At 46.8% G+C, this 19,991-nt stretch overlaps 1 protein-coding gene across 5 annotated transcripts in view; it reads left to right on the top strand.

Annotated features, from left to right (window-relative positions):
- Nucleotides 1–19,991, top strand: part of Smurf1 (SMAD specific E3 ubiquitin protein ligase 1) — a 95,327-nt gene that overhangs the window by 36,660 nt on the left and 38,676 nt on the right. Inside the window, exon 1 of one of the 5 annotated variants that reach the window (XM_060368133.1) lies at nt 4,907–5,012. The exons of the other annotated variants lie outside the window; for them this stretch is intronic. Coding sequence (XP_060224116.1) covers nt 4,922–5,012 — 91 coding nt within the window. The 5' untranslated portion in view covers nt 4,907–4,921. Of the gene's footprint in view, nt 1–4,906; nt 5,013–19,991 lie in introns of those variants that run through there. 5 annotated transcript variants of the gene reach the window in all.

Raw genomic sequence — 19,991 nt, 5'->3', positions numbered from 1 at the left:
GGAAGGAGGAGAGCAAAGGCACAAAGCTGGGAAGCAGTTGGCATTTGTATGTGAGGGAAGGGTTTTCCTTTGGACTGAGTTGTCACATTCCTGTGAGAGAAGCAATAGTGAAAATAGGATGATGCTTATGGGAACCCAACTGTGTGGTGAATACCCTTTTGCCATTTATGTCTCATCTGTAAAATGCAGTGAAAGCTTAAAATATGTGATTAGAACTCAAATATCTGTCTTTATAAGACAGACATGAAGAGCAGCACACCTGGTGGTTATAAACACAGCATGAAGCTGAATTATTTGATTGCAGATTGTTGGTAGCCTGGGCACTTGCTGATAATCCCCCAGTGAGGGGCTGAAGATGTAGCTCAATGATAGATCACCTGCCTAGAATCCCACAGAGGGGCTGGAGTGTGGCTCAGTGATAGAGCACCTGCCTAGAATCCTCCAGTGAGGGCCTGGGTGTGGCTCAGTGGTGGAGCACCTGCCTAGAATCCCCCAGTGAGGGGCTGAGTAAGTAGCTTAGGCAGAGCACCTGCCTAGTATGGAGATTACATACTCAGCACTGCAAAATAAATAAATAAGCAATAAATAAACTTGGATTCCTTAGTGCTCCCATCTTGGGTAGGTTACTCGGGCTCCTTATTGTTTCTTTCCTTCAGTTTTCTCATGTTAACGTGGGGATAATAATAGTTACCTATTACAGGTTAGTTGCTAGAATTAGATGGTTCAGATAAAAAATATGTACAACAATGGATGGCATATAGCAGAGGAATAATATACAGGCTTTAGTAGTGTAGTAATGGCTTAATGCAGTGTGCATGTTAGCTCATGGTTTTGTATCCATACATGGGCACAGTATGCTTTCTCTTTCCTTGAAGGGAAGCTGGTTTTTCTGTACCTGTGCATTCTGTGCAGTTTTGCATAATGACGTTCTGTCCTCCAGGCTTGTCGCATGTGGAGAGTAGCAGAAGAACTGCCTTTGGGAAGGGACGTGGCCCTTGCTTATTTTTCAAGGCAGGTGTCGCTGGGCCGTGACAGAATGCCATAGTTGGCTTTATGAATGTGCATTTATGTACATGTGTGCACACTTACACATTATACAACTGTGCCGTGCTACAGGTGTTTAGGAAGTCAACTTCGAAATGAAGGGACTTCTGTGGAACAGTGCTACCAGATCCACCACCACCTCCCCTAGACAGGTTTCTCTGTGTAGCGCTGGCTGTCCTGGAGCTCTGTAGGCAGACCAGGCTGACTGAGATCTGCCTGCCTCTGCCTCCAGAGTGCTGGGAGTGTGCCGCTGCCGCCCAGCTGGCGCTGCTGGAGTCCCGTCTGTCCAAGGGGCGTTCCGGTTATAGGCCGCAGTCTGAGTGTGGCTCACTGACACGGTGGCTCTGGAATGATAGAAGATTATACACCAAAATTGAGAACAGGGAAGAACCTGACAGCCTTGGGTGTCCAGGAAGCACGCCAGAGGGTCTGAACAGACAGCTTGGGCTGTGGCCACTGTCTCTGCAGCAGAACATTGCCTCCTCCACCTGTCATTGCCCCTTGACATGCTATCAAACAAGTTTAGAGCAGCTGAAATGCCTCTCAGGGCTATTATATAGGAAACCCTGTCTTGGGGGGGAAAAAAAAGTATATATGCATAAGTGTATTTCTGGTTGCAGGACAACTTGCAAAGTCTGTCCTTCCCCCTACCATGTGGGTCCTGGAAGTTCAACTCAGGTCTCCAGCCTCAGTGGCAAGTGCCTTTGTCACCTGAGCCATTTTGCTTGCTCCAGAATTTTTTTTTTCAACAAGTAACAAGACATCCCGTGATGGCTCATACCTATAATCCCAGCACTTGAGAGACTGAGGCAGGAGGATCCTTGTCAGTTTGAGGCTAGCCTAGGCTACGTAGTGAGACCCTGTCCCGAAAGGGGGGAGGGACTTGAACCCCACCTCCAACATCCTCTCCATTAACAGAAGAATTTCATCTTTGAGCTTGTGTGTCATCAGTGCTTTATCGTAAGCAGTTACCGTCAAGCCAGGCAGTGTCCTTGAATTTACAGAAAAGCACAGATGAGATAGTCCCTGCCTTAAATGGAAGGTCTGTGTGCAGCTTTTGGAAAATTCTGTCACATCTTGGCATCCGTTTGTTTGTAAAATCTGGTTTTGAAAAGATTGTGGTTTCCATACATATATTTAAAGTACCCTGAGTCATAGATTGGAATTAGTGCCTGACATAATACCTACCTGTGAAGAGTTCTGCTTTGTCATGTCACAACATGAAGGCCATGCGTTTACTGCAGTAATTCATGGCAAACAAATTTAGCTGGCATGGTGGCACTCGCTTTACATACTCTGCTGTGTCTTTACATCCTTGAGGAAGTTTCACAGGACTGAATTTGATTTCACAGGAACCTTAGGAAGAGGGTCCACATATGTGCCCACGGTAGATTGCTCCGTGAGTGCTGAGTGTGGAGAAGCAGCAGGAACTCTAGTCTCTTGCTCTTCATTGTCTTGATCAAATCTAAAGTCGCATTGATGGCATTGGCTGCTCTTCCAGATGGCCTGGGTTTAGCGCCCATGCTGTGCAGCTCACAGCTGCCTGTAATTCCAGATCCAGGAGTCTAGTGCTCTTGTCTGACATCTTTGGGGTGTATATGTGTGTGTTGCTCCTGAGCTCAGGTACTTGAAGAGGTCAGAAGAGTTAGTTAGATCTGGAGCTGGAGTTACAGCTATGAGCCACCTGATGGGGTGCTGGGAATCAAACTTGGGTCCTCTGCAGAAGCACTAAGTCTGCTTAATCACTGAGCCATTTCTCTAGCTCCTCTTTTCTCATCACCTCTTTTTAAAATTTAAATATTCATTATAGTATCATATTCAAGGTCTTTGAACTTGTGTGCATGTATTTGACAAGGCAAAGAAGAAAATCTGAATTGTGTGTTTTCTGCTCATTCTTCCATTAGCATGTGCTTGAAATGTCAGAGTCCTGCTTACAAGATGGATTGAATGTGTTTTATATGTGTTTTGGAGTGTGAGCATATACCATCTTACGGGGTTTAAGCCTGTGCTCCACACATGAGCAGGAGCGCTCTGCCTGTGGAGCATTGGGACCTACATCTGGGTCCCCAGCACCCACATGAAAAGGCTGGATGTGGCAGCGCGCACCTGAAATCCCAGGACTTCGTGGCTGGAGATAGGCGATGGGGCCTTACTAGCCAGCCAGCCTCACCCACATGGAAAGCTCTGGGTCCAGTGAGAGACCCCATCTCAGAACAGGAAGGTGGAGGATGAATTAATGGAGACACCTCCACAGCAGTCTCTGATCACACGTGCACACACACATACAACAGACACAAACACAGGTGAACACATGAGAACCTCAAGATCATGTCAGTGTGTGCAGTATTTGTCGTGGAAGTTCTGTTCATGTCTGGACATATCTGGATGACTCTGGCTCTGGATGTTCTTGTTGCTTCCCAGGGCATAGGTGTCTCAATCTTTTCCTCACTATAGCTGTGAATGAACTCTTCCTTTCTAGTCTTCTATTTTGAGCCTCAGCTTGCTTCTTCGTAGAGCATCCCCACTATTGACTTCCAGGCTCTGAAGCTAGTTAGTGGTGGCTGTGTTAACAGGGCGAGGCAACCCATCCAGCCTGTCTGCTGTTCTCCAGGGAGCTGCTGCTGTGTGTGCCTGCCACACAGCTCACAATTAGGAGCTGTTTTTAGGCTTCAGATAAAAGTATCCCCTGGTGGTAATGATGGAGACTTTCGGGGGGGGGGGTGCTAATTACGGTTGGGCTGAAAGGTCTTTACTGATGTCCTCTTGACTCTTGAAAACTGTTACGCAGTGTAGAGAGTTTGAGGACTGCAGAGGATGACTTCAGATGCTTGTGGGGGTGCTTGGGAACCTCTCCCCTTCTGGGGGCTGCCTCTAAGACTTTGTGGTGTTCATTACCTGCAGGTCAACAGTGTCTTAGCCAAGCTCAGACTTCTTTTTGCCTTTTCTGCATGGGCTTTTACACAGACTCTCCTCTTTGTGTTTACTTGTGTGTTTGTAGGTCAGAGGTCAATGTTGGAAGTCTTCCTCTCTCGTTCTCTGTCTTGTTTTGCAACTGTCTCTCACAGAATCCAGAGCTCAACCAGTTAGTGACTGGCCAGTGAGCCCAGGGATCTGCCTTTATATCTCTGGCACTGGGTGTGCTGGAGTTTCCTGTGGGAGCTGGGGATCTGAAGTCGTCCTAAAGCTCACAAGGCAGTGTTTTTCAGGCTGGGCCATGTCCCCATCTCCCTCTTTTATTACTGATGGAGGCCAGTCCTAGAGACGTCAGACAGGTTGCGCCACTGTGTCCTGCCTTCTCACTTCTTGAACATTCCCACCACAAGTTCCTTGAATGTTACCTCTACCCCCTTTTCCTCCTCTATTTCTGGAATTTCGTTTAAGCTCAATTTAGAGTTTCACACTGTGTGAGTTTAGTTGGTTTTTCTATTTCTTGTTGTTGTTGTTTGTTTGTTTTTTAAGACAGGGTTTTGCTTTGTAGCCCTGGCTGTCCTGGAACTTGCACTGTAGACCAGACTGGCCTTGAACTCACAGCAGTCAGCCACCTCTGCCTCCTGAGTGCTGGGATTAAAGGCGTGCACCACCATGTCCAGCTCTGTTTTTGTTTCTTAAGATATAAGCGTGGACTCATGATTTATGGCTTTTTTTTATCCCAGTAAAGACATTTACTCTTCATTTTCCTTTTCCTCCTATAAGGGGGAGCTCAGCAGCTAGAAGTATGTATTGCGAATGCCCGAGTCCAAGCCCTGGAGCCTCTGCAAACAGACGTGGTAACAGACGTGGTAGTGCACACTGTAGCCCCAGCGTTTCTGTGATGAGATGGGAAGCAGAATAAGGATTGCCCTACAGCTCAAGAGCCAGCTGTCCTGAAACATGCAGCATGTCAGAAACAAGGAGAGTCCATGCCTTAACAGGTGCAAGGAGAGAACAGAGCCCCAAAAGTTGTCTTGTGACCTCCACACGTGAGCTATGTAAGAATTATTTAGAAGTGTGATGTTTAATATCCAACTACTTAAAGATTTTCCTCTTATTGCTTCCTAGTATAATTCCATGACTAGAGAACAAACATTGCATGGTCTCAGTTCTAGCAATAACAATGTTGGCATCTTCGGCAACTATTGTAGATTTTTCTATTTCTCTTGGCCTTCTGTCCCATTTGCTGTATGTGTTTGGACATTGATAGTTGCAGGCTCTGTGGTGAACTGATCCTTTTCGTCATTCTGTCCGTCTTCATCCCTTGTAATTCTCTTTGCCTTGAAGTCTCCTTGGTACGTGTGACTGTAGGTAGCTGCTCTAGCCCTTTTATGATCATTATATGTTACACCTTTTTCTTCCACTGTGAGCTGGGATTGCCATGGTTATTCAAGTGCTGAGTACCTACCAGGGTCATACTCTGGCCATTTTTTTTTCAAGCCTTTTTTTTAACGTATATGGTTGTTTTGTCTGCATGTGTGTCTGTATGTGCTTACAGTGCTTTGGATGCTCTGGAAGTGGGGTTACAGATGGTTGTGAGCTACCGTGTAGTTGCTGAGAATCGAACCTGGGTCCTTTGGAAGCCATCTCTTTGGCCCCGCCCTTCTGAATTTTCTGTAGTCTGACTCAGTGCCCTGTGAGTAGCTACTGTGGGAGTGCTGTTGCTCATTGAACCCACTGGGCTGAGGGCGTGTACTGCAGCCAGGCTGTGTGGTGCTCCACACTGGTGACGTTTCTAAAGCCTCTGCAGTGCAGTCTGTCCCTATTTGTCTGCCGCTGAGTACTCGCCTGGCACCTGGGTCAGTGGCTCCCCCACAGTTCAGGCAAGCTGGTCATTTGTATTTGAAAGCCATTTGCTGTCATGCAGCACTCTGATCCCAGGCAGGCCTGTGGTCTGAACACTGCCCGCAGGTACTGTCCTTTTGAGGGCTGATCCAGAGGGGCCAAAACTTCATCAGGGACCACCTGCCTTAGGAGTTAGAGAATCATAACCCACATCCTGAAGGCTCTGAAAGGCACTGGTCATTGGGTTAATGTTGGGCCAAAGTATGGACCCCTGGGTTCTCTGTAGGTTCAGGTACTGCTGTGGGTCTGGGCCTAATATGTTTTTGATATGAGGTCTTATGTGGCTCAGGCTAGCCTCTTAACTTGCTACATAGCCATGAAGGTATAGAACCTCCTGTTTCCACGTCCTGAGTTCTGGGATTACAGGTGTGCACTACCATGCTTGGTTTATGTGGTGCTGGGATCAGACTGGAAGGCTTGTGCCTGCTAGACAAGCACTCCACCAACTGAGCCAAGTACCCAGCCCTGCGAAGTGGATATCCTGGCAGTGATTGAGTGATACATGGGGCAGTCTGTATTTGGGGTTGTCTGTAAGTAAAGCCCATCAACAGCAGCCAGTACTCGGCAAGCCCTCAGCATGACATCAAGGCCTAGTCTGAGTATAGGATTCATGCTGAGGCCAAGTTAGAAAAGGCTTGCTTCATCAACCAAGCACCATGCGCCGGCTGGACTTAGGCCCCCTACAAAGATGTAGCAGATGGGCAGCTTAGGCCTCATGTGGGTCCTCTAGTAAGGGAAGTGGGGGCTGCATTGGACACAGACTCACTTGCCAACTTTCTGATATCTTTCCCCTGGTGGGGCTGCCTTGCCAGGCCACAGGGGAAGAGGATATGCTCAGTCCTGGTGCAATTTGATGAGCTGGGCCAGATAGGAAAGGGAGCTCCCCTTTTCTGAGGAAAAGGGGAGGAGAAGGGGGAAAGGAGGGAGGGTGGGACTGAGAGGGGAGAAGGGGTGGGGCTACAAGGATGTAAAGTGAATTTTTAAAAGTTCAAACTATTGAGAGAGAGAAAAAAAGGCTTGCTTCTTCCTTGCCTAAGACATTCATTTCATTTCATTGTACAGTGCTGGAAATCAAACCTAGGACATGATACATGTGAGAAATTCTCAGATTCTGAGCTATATCACTCCCAGTCCATGCCTGAGATTTATTCATAATCACCTTATAATTGAAGACTTGACTCTCATCTCATTCAACCTGGGCTAAGTAATCCGGTACATTAGAGAAGTCTTGGCTGTTAGGAGCATGTGTTGCTCTTCCAGAGGACCTCATTCCTGTTCCCAGCATCCACCTTCGTTAGGCGGTTCAGAGCCCTCTGTGATTTCAGCTGCAAGGGATTCTATGCCCTCTTTCTGACTCCACTGGCACCTGAATGCATGTGTCCACACTCACACACAGACACATACATACACATAAATAATAGGAATAGTAAAAAATTAGTCTTTAAAAACAGAAAAGTATTCAATGTATGTGTTTTATAGTGGGAGCAGTTGTTCCTGCCAGGTTTTAAGTGAACTCTCTCATATGAGCAGAGTGCTCTCATGAACTGGACATAACTTGGCAGAAAATAACCTCTGTATCAAAATGTTAGTCATAAAATGGCAGAATTGCTTCGGGTTTGGGCGTCGTTTTTAGAAGACTGCAGTGTTCACGGTATTTCTCGTCATTGTGGGGGCAGTGGCTTTGTTGCATTTGGTTAACATTTGGCACTGTTCTCCTGGGTAAGACTCCATATCACGGTGGTGATAATTACTTTACATCTTCTCCCTTGATTTCTGTAACTAATGCTGGAAACAGTGGGTGAGGGGCTCTGACATGGAGGAGAGTGAAGCCAGCACGTATCTACAGAGCCGGGCTGAGGGACCACCTGCCTTAGGTTGATGCGTAATTCACATCATACATAGGAACATTTCCGAAATATGAGGGTTTCAGGAACACCAGAGCTGCTTATACGTCCTGGAACGAGTGGGCAGAGAGTAGCAGTATGTTCTGAGTGTGCAGCTGAGTTCTGCCTGTCATTCCCCACGGGCTGGCTGTGGATGCTCTGTCTACAGCCTCCTGACTGTGTCATGCCTGTTCCTGCCCACATCCACATTCCCAGCCCACTGTCTGTGTGTCACATGCTTTATGTGGTGTGATCCAGGAGGGAATGTCACCAGAGTCTTGTATATTACCCGATGGGAATAAAACCAGCTCTGACAGACAGTGGAAAGGGGGATGGGGATGGGATCAGTTCCTCTGAGGACAGTGAATTAGTGAGCACCAAGTGTGAGCTCCTGAAGGAAGGCAGAGCTCAGTTCCTGCCAGCTTCCATCACCAGCTGCCTGATAGACCGCTTAGTTAAACATATGCTGTTTCTGGTCATTGATCTCTGATGGTTGAACTCTGAGCTAACCACTTTGTAACCAGGTCCAGACAAAACTTTGTGGCTGCTAGGCAAGTCACATCCTTACCAAGCCACATCTGCAGGCCCCAAGCCTTTTATTTTAGTGGGGTTATATATAATCAGTTGACAATCGAAGACTTGACTTCTTGTCTCAGTTCAAATTTAGTAGTTTGGGTTTTTTTTTTTTTTTTTTGTGGTTGGGTTTTCTTGCTTTAGTGTTTTGTTTTGTTTCTCTTGATAAAAAGATACATGTCAAGGGGCTGGAGAGATGGCTCAGCTTTGTATCCGTGCTTGGAAACACTACCCAGCACTTGAGTATGATGTTTGGGGATTGTTTTAAATTCCTACAAAGCAGGAATCTGTTTAAAAAAACAAACAAAAAAATTTGACACCAGGCAGACTGTGAAAGACAGCTTGTTTATAGTAGCGAGTCCGGTAGAGTGACACCCTATCTGACCTCAGCCAGCAACATGCACCCCAGTTGACTCTAGGTTTTTACAGTTCTGAATGTAGTGTTACCATCCTCATGGTGCAGGTGTGAAGATTAAGGCCTGGAGAATTTTAGTAATCTCCCTCGTGGAACCCCTCTGATAAAGCGCTAAAGTGTGAATTTTGAACTGGGAGTTAGTACTTTTAAAACCGTCACCTGCCTGTTGGCCTGGGGTAGTGGAGGAAGATTCTTCATGGCCCGGGGCTTGCATATTTGACTTTGGGGCCTCCGTACACAGTGAGGGCAGAGGTGGACAGGGGAACTTGTGACCCATCCTGGGAGGCAAAGATAGAAAACTTAGTTTGGGTCCAAGCAGGGGAGTGTAGAAAAACAATTGGGGCTTTGCTTGGGGAAGGAGGTTGTAACTGGGAGCCTCCTTGGTATTTGCAGTTAGTTGCGCCACCTTCCTAGCTTACCGTATCCAAAATTGCAATGATCAGTTTATATTAGCCTGGGCAGTTCCTGACCTTGGTAAGTCCTTAGTCTGTGAGAATCTTGGCCCCTGTGGACATTTGATACAGGGGGCTGCTGTTGGCCTTTCGATTCTAAGACCCGGCTTTCTGTGTAGCTCAGCACGTGCCACCATGGTAGGCTTTGGCTCATTCCAGAACCACTTTCCTGGAGTGGTTCCAAGTATTGGCATGGCTGGAGTTTGTATGTGGAATGGATTGGGGGCCATCTCATTTCCTGTGTAGCCCCAACTCTTTTGGTATGTAAGGCCTCAAAAAGGCACCCACTGGACTTGGAGAGGGGCATAGGAGGAGATAAGAGAGAGAGGGTAGGATTGGGAGGGCATGAGGGAGGAGGCTACAGCTGGGATACAAAGTGAATGAACTGTGCTTAGTATAAATTTAATTTAAAAAAATTAAAATTAAAAAAAGAGAAATGTTCAATGTTCTTAGTCATCAGGAAAAAAAAAGGCACCCTCCCTTCCTCCCAACGTTCTCAAAAGGACACTGAGCAGGATCTGTAGAAGTCCAGATTCTCAGGGAGACTCCTGCAAGCTTTCTCTCATTTCCTCCTCATTATCCTGCAAATATTTTCCAGCAGATGCCAACGCAGCAACGTGAGAGGGATGCTCCCTGGGCTGCCTGTGGCCGGACTATATCATATCTGTATCTGGTCCAAGTTTGGTGGGTGCACATTATATGAACTTCTTCAAACTGTGTGTTTCAAGTTCATGTAAAGAAGCGAATGAGTACGTGAAAGCTGGTGCAATATTTTGGGAGTGTTTTTCTAAGAGTCTTGGGGTTTACATACAGACTCCTGAAATGCCCAGATAGTAAATATTTTATGCTCAGTAGCCATATGGTCCCTGTTGCAACTGCTCGTTCTGGTGTTGTAACCATAGATACCAAGCAAGCCCCTGAGTGTGGCTGGGTGCCCGAGAAACTTTATGTAAACCAGGGACAGTTCACCAACTGAGCTTAGACCAGAGCAGCTAGGAGTTTCTCTGTAGGGTCAAACCCTTGCAGAGACCTGCACACGGCAGCAGAGGCATGCTGTGTCAGAAAGGTGTTTCCTCTGAACTTGGAGAAAAAGATCCTAATACCAAAGCACTCAAGCCATTGGGCATTGTTTCCTTTTTTTTTTTTTTTAAGTTTCCTTTTATTATTTTTAAACTGTGTGTTAGTGTATGAGTATGTGCATGTAAGAGCAGGTGTGTGCTGAGTCCAGAAGAGAGCACTGGACGCCCTGAAGCTGGAGTACCAGGTAGTTGTGAAAAGTTAGTGAAAAATTCTGTGTCATAACACAGAATTTTCTAGTGTCCAGCCATCTGTCTGTCTGTCCATCCATCCATCAAAGAGTGCAGAAACACACCCCCTTACTGTTTGTTTGTTTGTTTGTTTGTTTGTTTGTTTGTTTGTTTTGGGTATGGACTAACTCTGTAGCCCAGGCTGGCCTAGATTCTGCTGTGGTCCCTGTGGCTCAGCCTCCTGAGCACTGGGGTTACAGCAGTGAACCACCACCTGCCTCTCTGTTTAATTCTTTGAGATCGTAGTTGACCCCTGAAACCTCGGCAAACAAGGCCTCGGACATGGGAGATTACTGTATTGGTATTTTAAAATGCAAAGCAGAGTGCTGTTTTTTTTGTCATGGTCAGTCCCGTCTCACCCCCACCCCCGCCCTGGGTTATCATGTTCCCCTTTCTTGGTCTTTCCCTTCCCCTCTTGTCCTTGTGGTGGGCTGGTGGTTGATTGTCAGCAGTTTATGTGGCAGAAAAGTCAAGGGTTCTCTCTCCTTCTCCCAGCAAGAAGCCTCAGCCTCCCTCAGCTGTCAGAAAGGGGAGGGGTGGATTTGGAGCTATTCAGCCAGGATCAACCTGTTTGACCAGTGATTCTTTGGTTTTCAGTCAATAGGAGGCCCACTTCTTAGAAGAGCTGCGTGCGTGCAGCAATGAGATAAAAGCTTTACGGAGTTGCGTTTGCAGAAAAGCTTGCCTTAGGTAACAGAGGGAAACTTTGACGTTTGACTGCTGGAGCAAACCGAGTGTGTGTTCCTTCTCTTCCCATGGGCTGGTCCTGACAGGAAAGCTTTTAAACGCTTCAGAAAGAAAAAAAAATCACTAATCAGTTGTATCTTACTTGTCTTTTTTAAAAATTATTACCTTATATCTATGCATTTGTTTTATTGTAGGGACAAGAGGAAGGCATGCATGTGCTACAGTACACATTTGGAGGTCAGAGGACAGCTTTCGGGGTGTTGGTTATAACCTTCTGCCTTGTGGGCTCCGAGGGTCAAAGTCAGGTCACCGGGCTTGGTGGCAAGCATCTTCTTATCACTGAGCGTCTTTGGTCCTATTGCTTTGTTATTGGGAGGGGTTGCTGGGGATTGAACTCACAGCCTTTAGTATCTGGTAAGAGCTCTTGCTGGGGATTGAACTCACAGCCTTTAGTATCTGGTAAGAGCTCTTGCTGGGGATTGAACTCACAGCCTTTAGTATCAGGTAGGAGCTCTTGCTGGAGCCTCACAGAAGCCTCACCAGTTAGATTTTCAAGGCTCTGCAACTCTCTGCCTCATCTACCTTACGGTATTGGAGAGTGAGCAGGCAGGTGCTGGGCTCTGCCCACCATGTCTGATTTCTCATACCGCATCCTTTGTGTCTGTTCCCAGTCCATCCACCTCTGCAAACAGCCAGTCTCACTTCCACAAAAACACAGCCCCGAACAAAAGCAGGCTTCCTGGTCCCAGCACAGCATGCTTACCGCAGCTGTTTGTTTTGTCTTGAGACAGATCTTATGTAGCTCAGGCTGGCCTGGAATTCCTGACTTCTTGTCCTGCTGAGTGCTGGGATTGCAGGTGGGCACCACCTCACCCAGTTTATGGTGGGCTTTATGCCTGCTAGGCTGAGCAGCATACAACCCCAGCCCAGGTTCTTCTGAATTCTTACCTTCTGCCTATAACTCACATTTAGATTTCGTCAGGGTTCATTGCCTCAGCCCCCTGCCTGCTGCGTTCTGCATCAAGGGAGTTAAAAAATCTGCTTGGAGAGTTGTATAGGTAACTAATAAAGGGACAAAGGACAGCTGGCAGGGGAAGGAAGCTTGAAGTAGCTCTGGGGGCAAGATCTGGACAGGGAGGAGGAGGTGGTTGGAGCCGGATGGAGGACCATGTGTAAGAGGGCTGTATGACAGTTCTGGGGACCCAGAGGAATATGGACACAGCAGTGTGTGTCCATGACAGCCTGTACATGCTGTGCAGATGCACATGCTGTGCGTAGGCACCTGTGAGCATCCGTAGGAGCAGGTGCGTGCACCTGGCCATTTGCCTACGGAAGGTTTAGGGATGGTGGTGATCACATGGGAAGTGGGTGCTGGGTGCTGGGTGCTGGGCACTTAGATTCAATTTACAGTACTGTTATTTATTTATTTTTTTTAATTTACATTGTTTTGTGGGTGGTGCTAATCCTAGCTGCCCGGGATGTTGTATAATGAAGTGCTTTATTCACTTATCCAACAACTCATGATTTCATGTTGAAAATGAATCAGAGCAAAGAGGTGCCAGTGCCTGTTGTGGCAAAACTCTTCTTGACTGAAGAGTTGCCTGGGGCTGAGCAATTGCAGCCAAGAAGGACAGGCTGACTGAATGCTGTTAACAATGGTGAATTAAGGGGACCCGGTAAGAGGTTGTGTGCAGCTAGCCAAAGCCATCTGCAGTGCTTGTCAGTACAATGCCCTAAGACTGAAGGGCGAGTCTTAGAGGAGTGAATGCTACTGAGTAATTTCCAGGTCACTGTTAGGTTTCCTTTTTGTTTTTAAGACAGGAACTCTTTTGGTCAATGTTGGTCTGGAACTCATGGTAGATGAGGGTAACCTTGAACTCCTGATTCTTCTGCTCCTACCTCCCGGATGCTGGCATACAGTCGTGCACTGCCGTGCCTGGTTTTTTGGGTGCTGGGGTGGAATCAGGCTACTGTTCAGGCTGTGGCCCCAGCCCCATGTCTGAATTTCTACTGGAATATAATTAGACCATAGGCTTCCCACTGAGTTGAACTTCACACTTTGAAGTTATTTCAGTATTTTTACAGGAGTCTTTAAAATTTTACTTTTTAGTTGTTAACATATGTGTGGGTATGTGTCCAGGGAGGTGGAATTCCAGAACTGTAGTTACAGGCAGCAGTGAACTGCCCGTTTTGGGAGCTGGGAACTGAACCCAGGTTCTGTAGGAGCAGTATGTGCTCTTAACCTCTGAGCCATCACTCCAGCCCCCAATTCAGGTTTTTAAATATATGCAGAGCCCCCAGTTATTCTTCTTCGTAACTGCTGGCAGCCATGATTGCCTTCATGTGTCCTTAGTTCCTGCTTGCCTGTTCAGGAGATTTTCTGCCAGTGGAATTACGCAATGTCTGACTACTGCTTCTGACTTTTCGGTTTTCCAGTATATTGAAAGTGTATCCATGTTTTTACATGTATTTGTCATGTTGGTATCCCCATGTGTTTTTTTTTTATTTTAATTTTATTTTTAATTACACTTTATTTACTTTGTATCCCCTCTAGTTCCCTTCTTCCTGCCCTTCCAACTCTTCCCTTCCTCCCCCTTCTCCACGCATGCCCCTCCCCAAGCCCACTGGTAGGGGAGGGTTTCTTTTCCTTCCTTCTGCTCCCAGTCTGTTAGGTCTCATCAGGAGTGGCTGCGTTGTCTTCCTCTGTGGCCTGGTAAGGCTGCTCAGGGGGAGGTGATGGAAGAGCAGGCCAATCAGTTCATGTCAGAAGCAGTCCCTGTTCCCATGTTTTTATTTTTTTGAGACAGGATCTTGAGCTGTATAGCTGAGGCTAGGCTAGGTCCCCTAAATGCTGGCATTACAGCTGTGTGTCACCCGCCACATATGGCGGAGGCCTTTCCTCCCTCCTCCCCCCCCCCGCCCCCGCCCCGCTCTGGTACTCTGTGATGGATTTGCCACACTTGGTCTCTGCCTAATCAGATGATGGCATGTGAGTAGTTTGTGCCTCTGTTCTATACTCAGATGCTCCTTGAACCTGACCCTGAGAAACTCAGGATCATGGACTTGGGAAATGGCTCAGTGTGGGAGGTGCTCAAGAAGACTTCTGTTTGAATCGGTCCTCCTGGGAGGTGAGGGGCTATGTAAAAAGCCAGGCGTGGCAGCACCTGAATCCCGTGCTGTGAGGCGGCAGGCTGCCTAGGTGGCAGATCTAGGCTGGTGGGACACTATTTCAAAGAGTAGGTGGAAGGCCCTGGGGCTCACCCTCAGGGTTGGACTCTGACCTCAGAGCGCAAGCTCTGTGTGCACACCTCTGCAGACGTGTGCTTTAAGAGAAAAATCGCACTTGGCCCCAGAGACCAGGAAAGCCTTCGAGAGTCTTGGCCTTGAACTTCAAGGGAAGCAGCGTTTAGGCAATGGAGAGTCCTGGGAATTGTGGAAGGTTTTGCTAATGTTGAAGAATAATTCTACATAGGTAGCAGGGATGGTGTGAGTCATTGTCCAAGACTTGAGTAGGAAGGCTGTTTACCTGCTAGTCTGAAGCTTACTCTATCAACATTGCACTTGATAATTGGCAAAAGCAAGCAGCAGAGGCTTGCTCTCCTCTGCTGGTGGTTTAATATGCTGGCCAATTACTTTGAATTTTGCTAATAGTCTGACTCAACAGAAACTGCGGCTTCTGAGTATAAAACCTAGTGTGGTGGCACCAGCCTGTAATTTTAGCACTCAGGAAATGAACACAGGGGACCAGAAGTTCAAGGTCCTCTTCGGCTAAGAGTTTGTGGCCAGTCTGGGGTACGTGAGACTCTGTGGGGATCAGAAGAAGCCCTGAGTACGTGAAGAGCTAAGTGGGTTTGTGCTGTTGACATGGGCGTGAACATGTCAGGGGCCCTCCCCTCAAACCCCTTCCCTTCTGCTCCATGTGTGGTTGTTAAGAGAGTCTGTCCAGAAAATGTCCACCATTGCTTTCTACCCCTGGTCTTTTTGGCTTTTTTTTTTTTTTTTTTTTTTTCTCCAGAAGATTGCTCTTCTGCAGAGGCTGTCCCAGCCGAGATTAGCTAAGCCTGCTTCCTCTTCAGCTGTATACTTAACCCACCATTGTCCGGCTTTTTGCAACAATCCAGCCTCTCTGTCCACCTCACACAAACTGAGCTTCTAGGGTGCTGCAGCTTCTTAAAGCCCCGTCCACCGGTCCCAGCTTTTCTGTGTGTCCATCTGTCTGTTTTCCCTTGTTGTCCTAGTCTGTTCCAAGTCCCTGGAGCTGTGCAAAGGACAAGGCAAGGCTTGGTCTCAAAAAAAAGTTCCAGAGTAATCCCCAGTATTGTAACTATGTGTCTTCCGAATTGGACTCATGAATTTGAGGTAAACGCACAGCAGTGTGCTGAGTCTTAGTACTCAGAAGAAAACTGCTCGCTCTTGGTTGGGAATGTTTAATTGAGATACAAAACCTATATGCCATAAAATGTCACCTATATACAAGTCGGTGGTTAGAACCACCGCCACAGGCAGTTAAGAACATTTCCTTCACCCCAAGGAGCCACAAGTCTGCTTCCCTTGGCTACCTCTGCCCTCCTTCCCCAGCCGGACCCTGCAGAGTGTTACTGTTTGAAAAGTTCTTCTTTGGCTTTTATTCTTTTCTTCTTTAGTTTCTTTGCATAGCCTTGGCTGACCTGGAACTAGCTCTGTAGACCAGGCTGGCCTCGAACTCCCCAGAGATCTGCCTGCCCCTGCCTCCCGAGTGCTGGGCTTAAAGACATGCACTCCCACCACCCAGCCCTTCTTTACCTCTTTGTGTGTGTCTCTGTGTGGGCATGCACACACTAGTGTAGACATCTGGAGAGGCCAGAGGCTTGGGAGCTGCCTGAGCTGGGCTCTGTTGCTGTGTGTCTGTCTATCTATGGTCTTTATAGATGCTATTTGAGACTTCTTTTTTCTCTGGCATCCTGGCATTTGTTGAGTTAGATTTTTGTTTTGTGTGTTGAGGTGTACACGTATACCGAGGCCTGTGGATGATAATATGCAGGTGTGTGCTCTGCCCTTCCACCATGTGGGTCCTGGATGCTGACAGGACACCAGGCTTGGTGGTGGTTGTCTTTACCTGCTGAGCCATCCAGTCAGCTCCTATTGACTGGGTAGCTGGAGCTCTGGCTGCCCTGGAGCTCACTCTGTAGACCAGGCTGCCCTCCAACTCAGAAATCTGCCTGCCTCTGCCTCCTGAGTTCTGAGATTAAAGGAGTGCACTACCATGCCTGCCAAGCCTAACCTGGACCTAGTTTGAGTTCAGGACCTGGATTCTAGTTTGATGGTTAGTACTACTATAGTCTTTTTTTTTTTTTTTTTTTTTTTCAATTGGTGTAGGCTGTTGGCTTTATTTGGATTTATTTGTTGTTCTTTACTTAGATGTTTTAATTTGTTTACAGTCTTGGTTTTGTTTTGTTTTGATTGTTTGAGACAGTATCTTATAAGTTAGCCTAGGCTGTCCTTAAACACACAGTTTTCCTATTTCAGCCTCCTGGTGTTAATATTATGGACATATACCACGGACACCTCCTGCTTCCTGCCTGCCCCCTCCCCACTGCTTTTGCTGGACTATTTTTTTTCGTGTGTGTAGGCATGTTTTTGCATATGTTTGTGTGAGAGTGTCGTGTGTGTGTGTGTGTGTGTCTGTCTGTCTGTCTGTCCCCATGCATATGTATGCACAAGCTCAAGGTTTATGTCTAGAATTAATCTCTATCTCTTGTGCCTTATTCATTGGGTCAAGCCCCGTGAGTCAAGCCCAGAGCTCACTTATGTGGCTCGTTGACTCTGGGAACCCCTGTCCTTCTCCTCTGAGGCAGGAATTAAAGGCTCGGCTGCCTTGACCAAACATCTAAGTCAGTTTTAACGATCCGAACTTTGCTTCTTTTGGTTCTGTGAGCAGTGCTTTGACCATTGAGCCACCTCCCCAGCTCCCTTGCTGGTTTCTAACAAATGAAATTTGCCTCTGCAATTTGAAGTAGGATTTTGTTATTGTATTCCACGGCTCTCAGTTCCACATTGCTTTTCTTTTTAATCCAAGAGCTGTTCTAAAACTTTAAAAATCTCCTGATGTGCGGGTTGATTGTAGCGGATCAAGTTGGTGTTTTTCTTCTCTGCCTATGACTTCTGTGGGAGAGTTTGGCAGTTCCTCGTTCTGCATTCAGTCTGTAGCTGGGACTCCTGCTTCTAAGTCAGCTGTGTGAGAGATGGGAGGAGGTGGCGGTGTGATGTCGAGGGGCCCTCTTGATGCTGTATCCTTAGGACGCTGTCCTATGCCCTCACATCTCTCCTGGGACATCTTCCGGACTTCTGCCCACATACCCAAGTGGCATGCTAGGAATGTTGCCCATGAGCAGAGGTCTGGGAATGTATAGAGGATCTCTGGCTGGCTGCTTTTATTATACAGTGAGGAGGCGGTGGAAGACAGCACGTGGGCAGCCTGTCAGCCTCCACCTCCTCGTTTGAGCCCCACTTCAGAAGGAAATGGGAACTTGAGATGCCAACATGGCCACACACCTCACCATGCTCTCCTGGCACTGGGATCGAAGCAGGGCTGCATATGTAAGGCAAATGCATTCCCAGCCTCTGTTAGCAGAATAAGCAAACAGACATCCTCAGGGCCCTGTGCAAACTATTCTGTGAATTGTTTTTGAAAGAGTATATACTGAGGACATTCTTGGGTGCTCCATATTTCTTTGCTGTTACTGTCTTGAGCCTCAACCCCTTTTCAGTTGCTTGGTCCTCTTCTGATGTACTTAGGCACAACCTGGAGCAATGCCGTGGCCAGCTGTTTGAGTTGGCTGAGAGTGAGAATCAGAAATGGCTTATTGATAACCTGAGCAGAGGCTGCATAGGGTGAGCTAGCCGAGCACTGGCAACTGGCTGAGAGGCTGACACGAACACCCAGCTCCGGGCCCGTAGCTCTTCTACAAAGTCCCTAATAATTTAAAAAGTCAGATTTTCCTCATTAATTTTTTTCATATAGTCAATTTGAAGGAAATTTAAAGATTACAGACTTAAAGTAAGAAAATTATGCCATATTACTTAATAGTATTTCCAACTTTTTTGCAACAACTTCGTGTAGCCCATGCTGTCCTTGAATTTGCTACATAGCTGAGGTTAATCTTGAACTGCCAGTACTTTTACTTCTGCTGGGATTATAGGTATGTGCCCTTGTGTTCAGATGTGGGTTTTTGTTTTTGTTTTGGAGACAAGGTCTCACTGTGTAGCCCTAGCTGACCCAGAACTTGGCTGGCCTGCAATGTGCAGAGAACCACCAGCTTTTGCCTCCTCAGTAATGGGATTAAAGGCATGTTCCACTATACCCAGTAAGAAACTACTGTGAGTGTATTTGTACTCCTGAATTTGCCGTTGTGTGCATAAGGAGGAGGTTTCAGGTTTTGAACTCAGGTCATTAGGCTTAGTGGCAGATGCCTTTCCTCCCTGAGCTATTTTACTGCCCCCCCCCATTTTTTTCTTTTCTTTGTTCTTTTCCTTTCTTCCTTCCTTCCTTCCTTCCTTCCTTCCTTCCTTCCTTCCTTCCTTTCTTTCTTTCTTTCTTTCTTTCTTTCTTTCTCTCTTTTTCTTTGTCTTTCTGTCTTTCTCTTTCTCTCTTTCCGTCTCTTTCTCTCTCTCTCTTTCTTTCTTTCTCTCTCTCTTTCTCTTTCTTTCATCTCATAGCCCAGGCTACACTTAAGCGCGTGTTACCAAGGATGACCTTGAACTTCTACTCCTCTGTCCTTCAGTATGACGCTGGAATTGGAAGGGTGTGCCTCCATGCCAGATTTATATGATCCATCATCCCATCATCCCATATTCTAGTGTGTTAATACTCCTCCTTGGTGGAGCAGTTTGTGCTCCAAAGCAGGGTCTGACACAAACTGTTTGCTTTTTATCTTTTCCTGTTTGTTTGTTTTAATCAACAGACTGACTTTTAAAGGATATTTTAGTGTTTCTAAGTTACTAGGAAGATAATGGAGGCCCCTCCACACATCTGGTAGCTTTCCCCGTTCTTAGTGAACATGAGCTGTCATTATAATCTGTGAGCCGGTATTAATACACTATTGTTGGCTGGGGTCCTGACTGTGTTCAGGTTTCCCTATTTTTTTCTGGGTGTTCTGTTTCACTACTTGAGGTCCTCTTGTGGGGACAGTCTTTCAACCTTTTCTTATGTGGAGGCCTGGGAAGTTTCTAGATGATGATGAATTTGGGGGGGGGTTCATGGCATATGTGTACTTTCATAGCATGTCACCTTGCTGAGCCTGGTCCCTCACCAGAAGCAGGCCTCTTGGCTTTCTACATGTGAATTTATTAATGTAGTACTTGGGCTGGTGAGATGGACCAGCAGCCAAAAGAGAGAATTCTGACAGCTCTATTTCTTGCTATTATTGACTACTGTTCCCCACACCCTTTTGTCTGGTCTGATGATAGAATTAGAGACTAATTTACCTTAGCTTTTATCTGTGAGATCACCCAGCCTTCCGCTTTACTCTCAGCATTTAAATCAAAACCTAGCCGTGTCTTAGATGCATCAACAGTCATTGGGAGCCAGGTATGGGGGTGTGTGCATGCCTGTAGTCCTGGCACTCTGGAGCCTGAGGGCTTCAAGTTGTATAGAGCAGCCTGGGCTAAATAGTGAGGGATGTTGTTTTTAAAAAATAAAAGTAAGAGTGAGGTCATAAGGTTTGGATTTAAGAAAGAATCTTCTCCCTAATAACACCGGGATCACTCCAGGGGGATAGAATTAATTTGGTCATCTTCTGGGCTTCGTATTGAGAGATAGCTGGGGGTGTAAGTTCTT

This window comes from Meriones unguiculatus, chromosome 15 (genome assembly GCF_030254825.1).
Source record: "Meriones unguiculatus strain TT.TT164.6M chromosome 15, Bangor_MerUng_6.1, whole genome shotgun sequence".
In the NCBI taxonomy this organism is placed as follows: domain Eukaryota; kingdom Metazoa; phylum Chordata; class Mammalia; order Rodentia; family Muridae; genus Meriones; species Meriones unguiculatus.
Note: the sequence above shows the minus strand (reverse complement) of the source record. Positions and strands in the feature narration are given on the sequence as shown.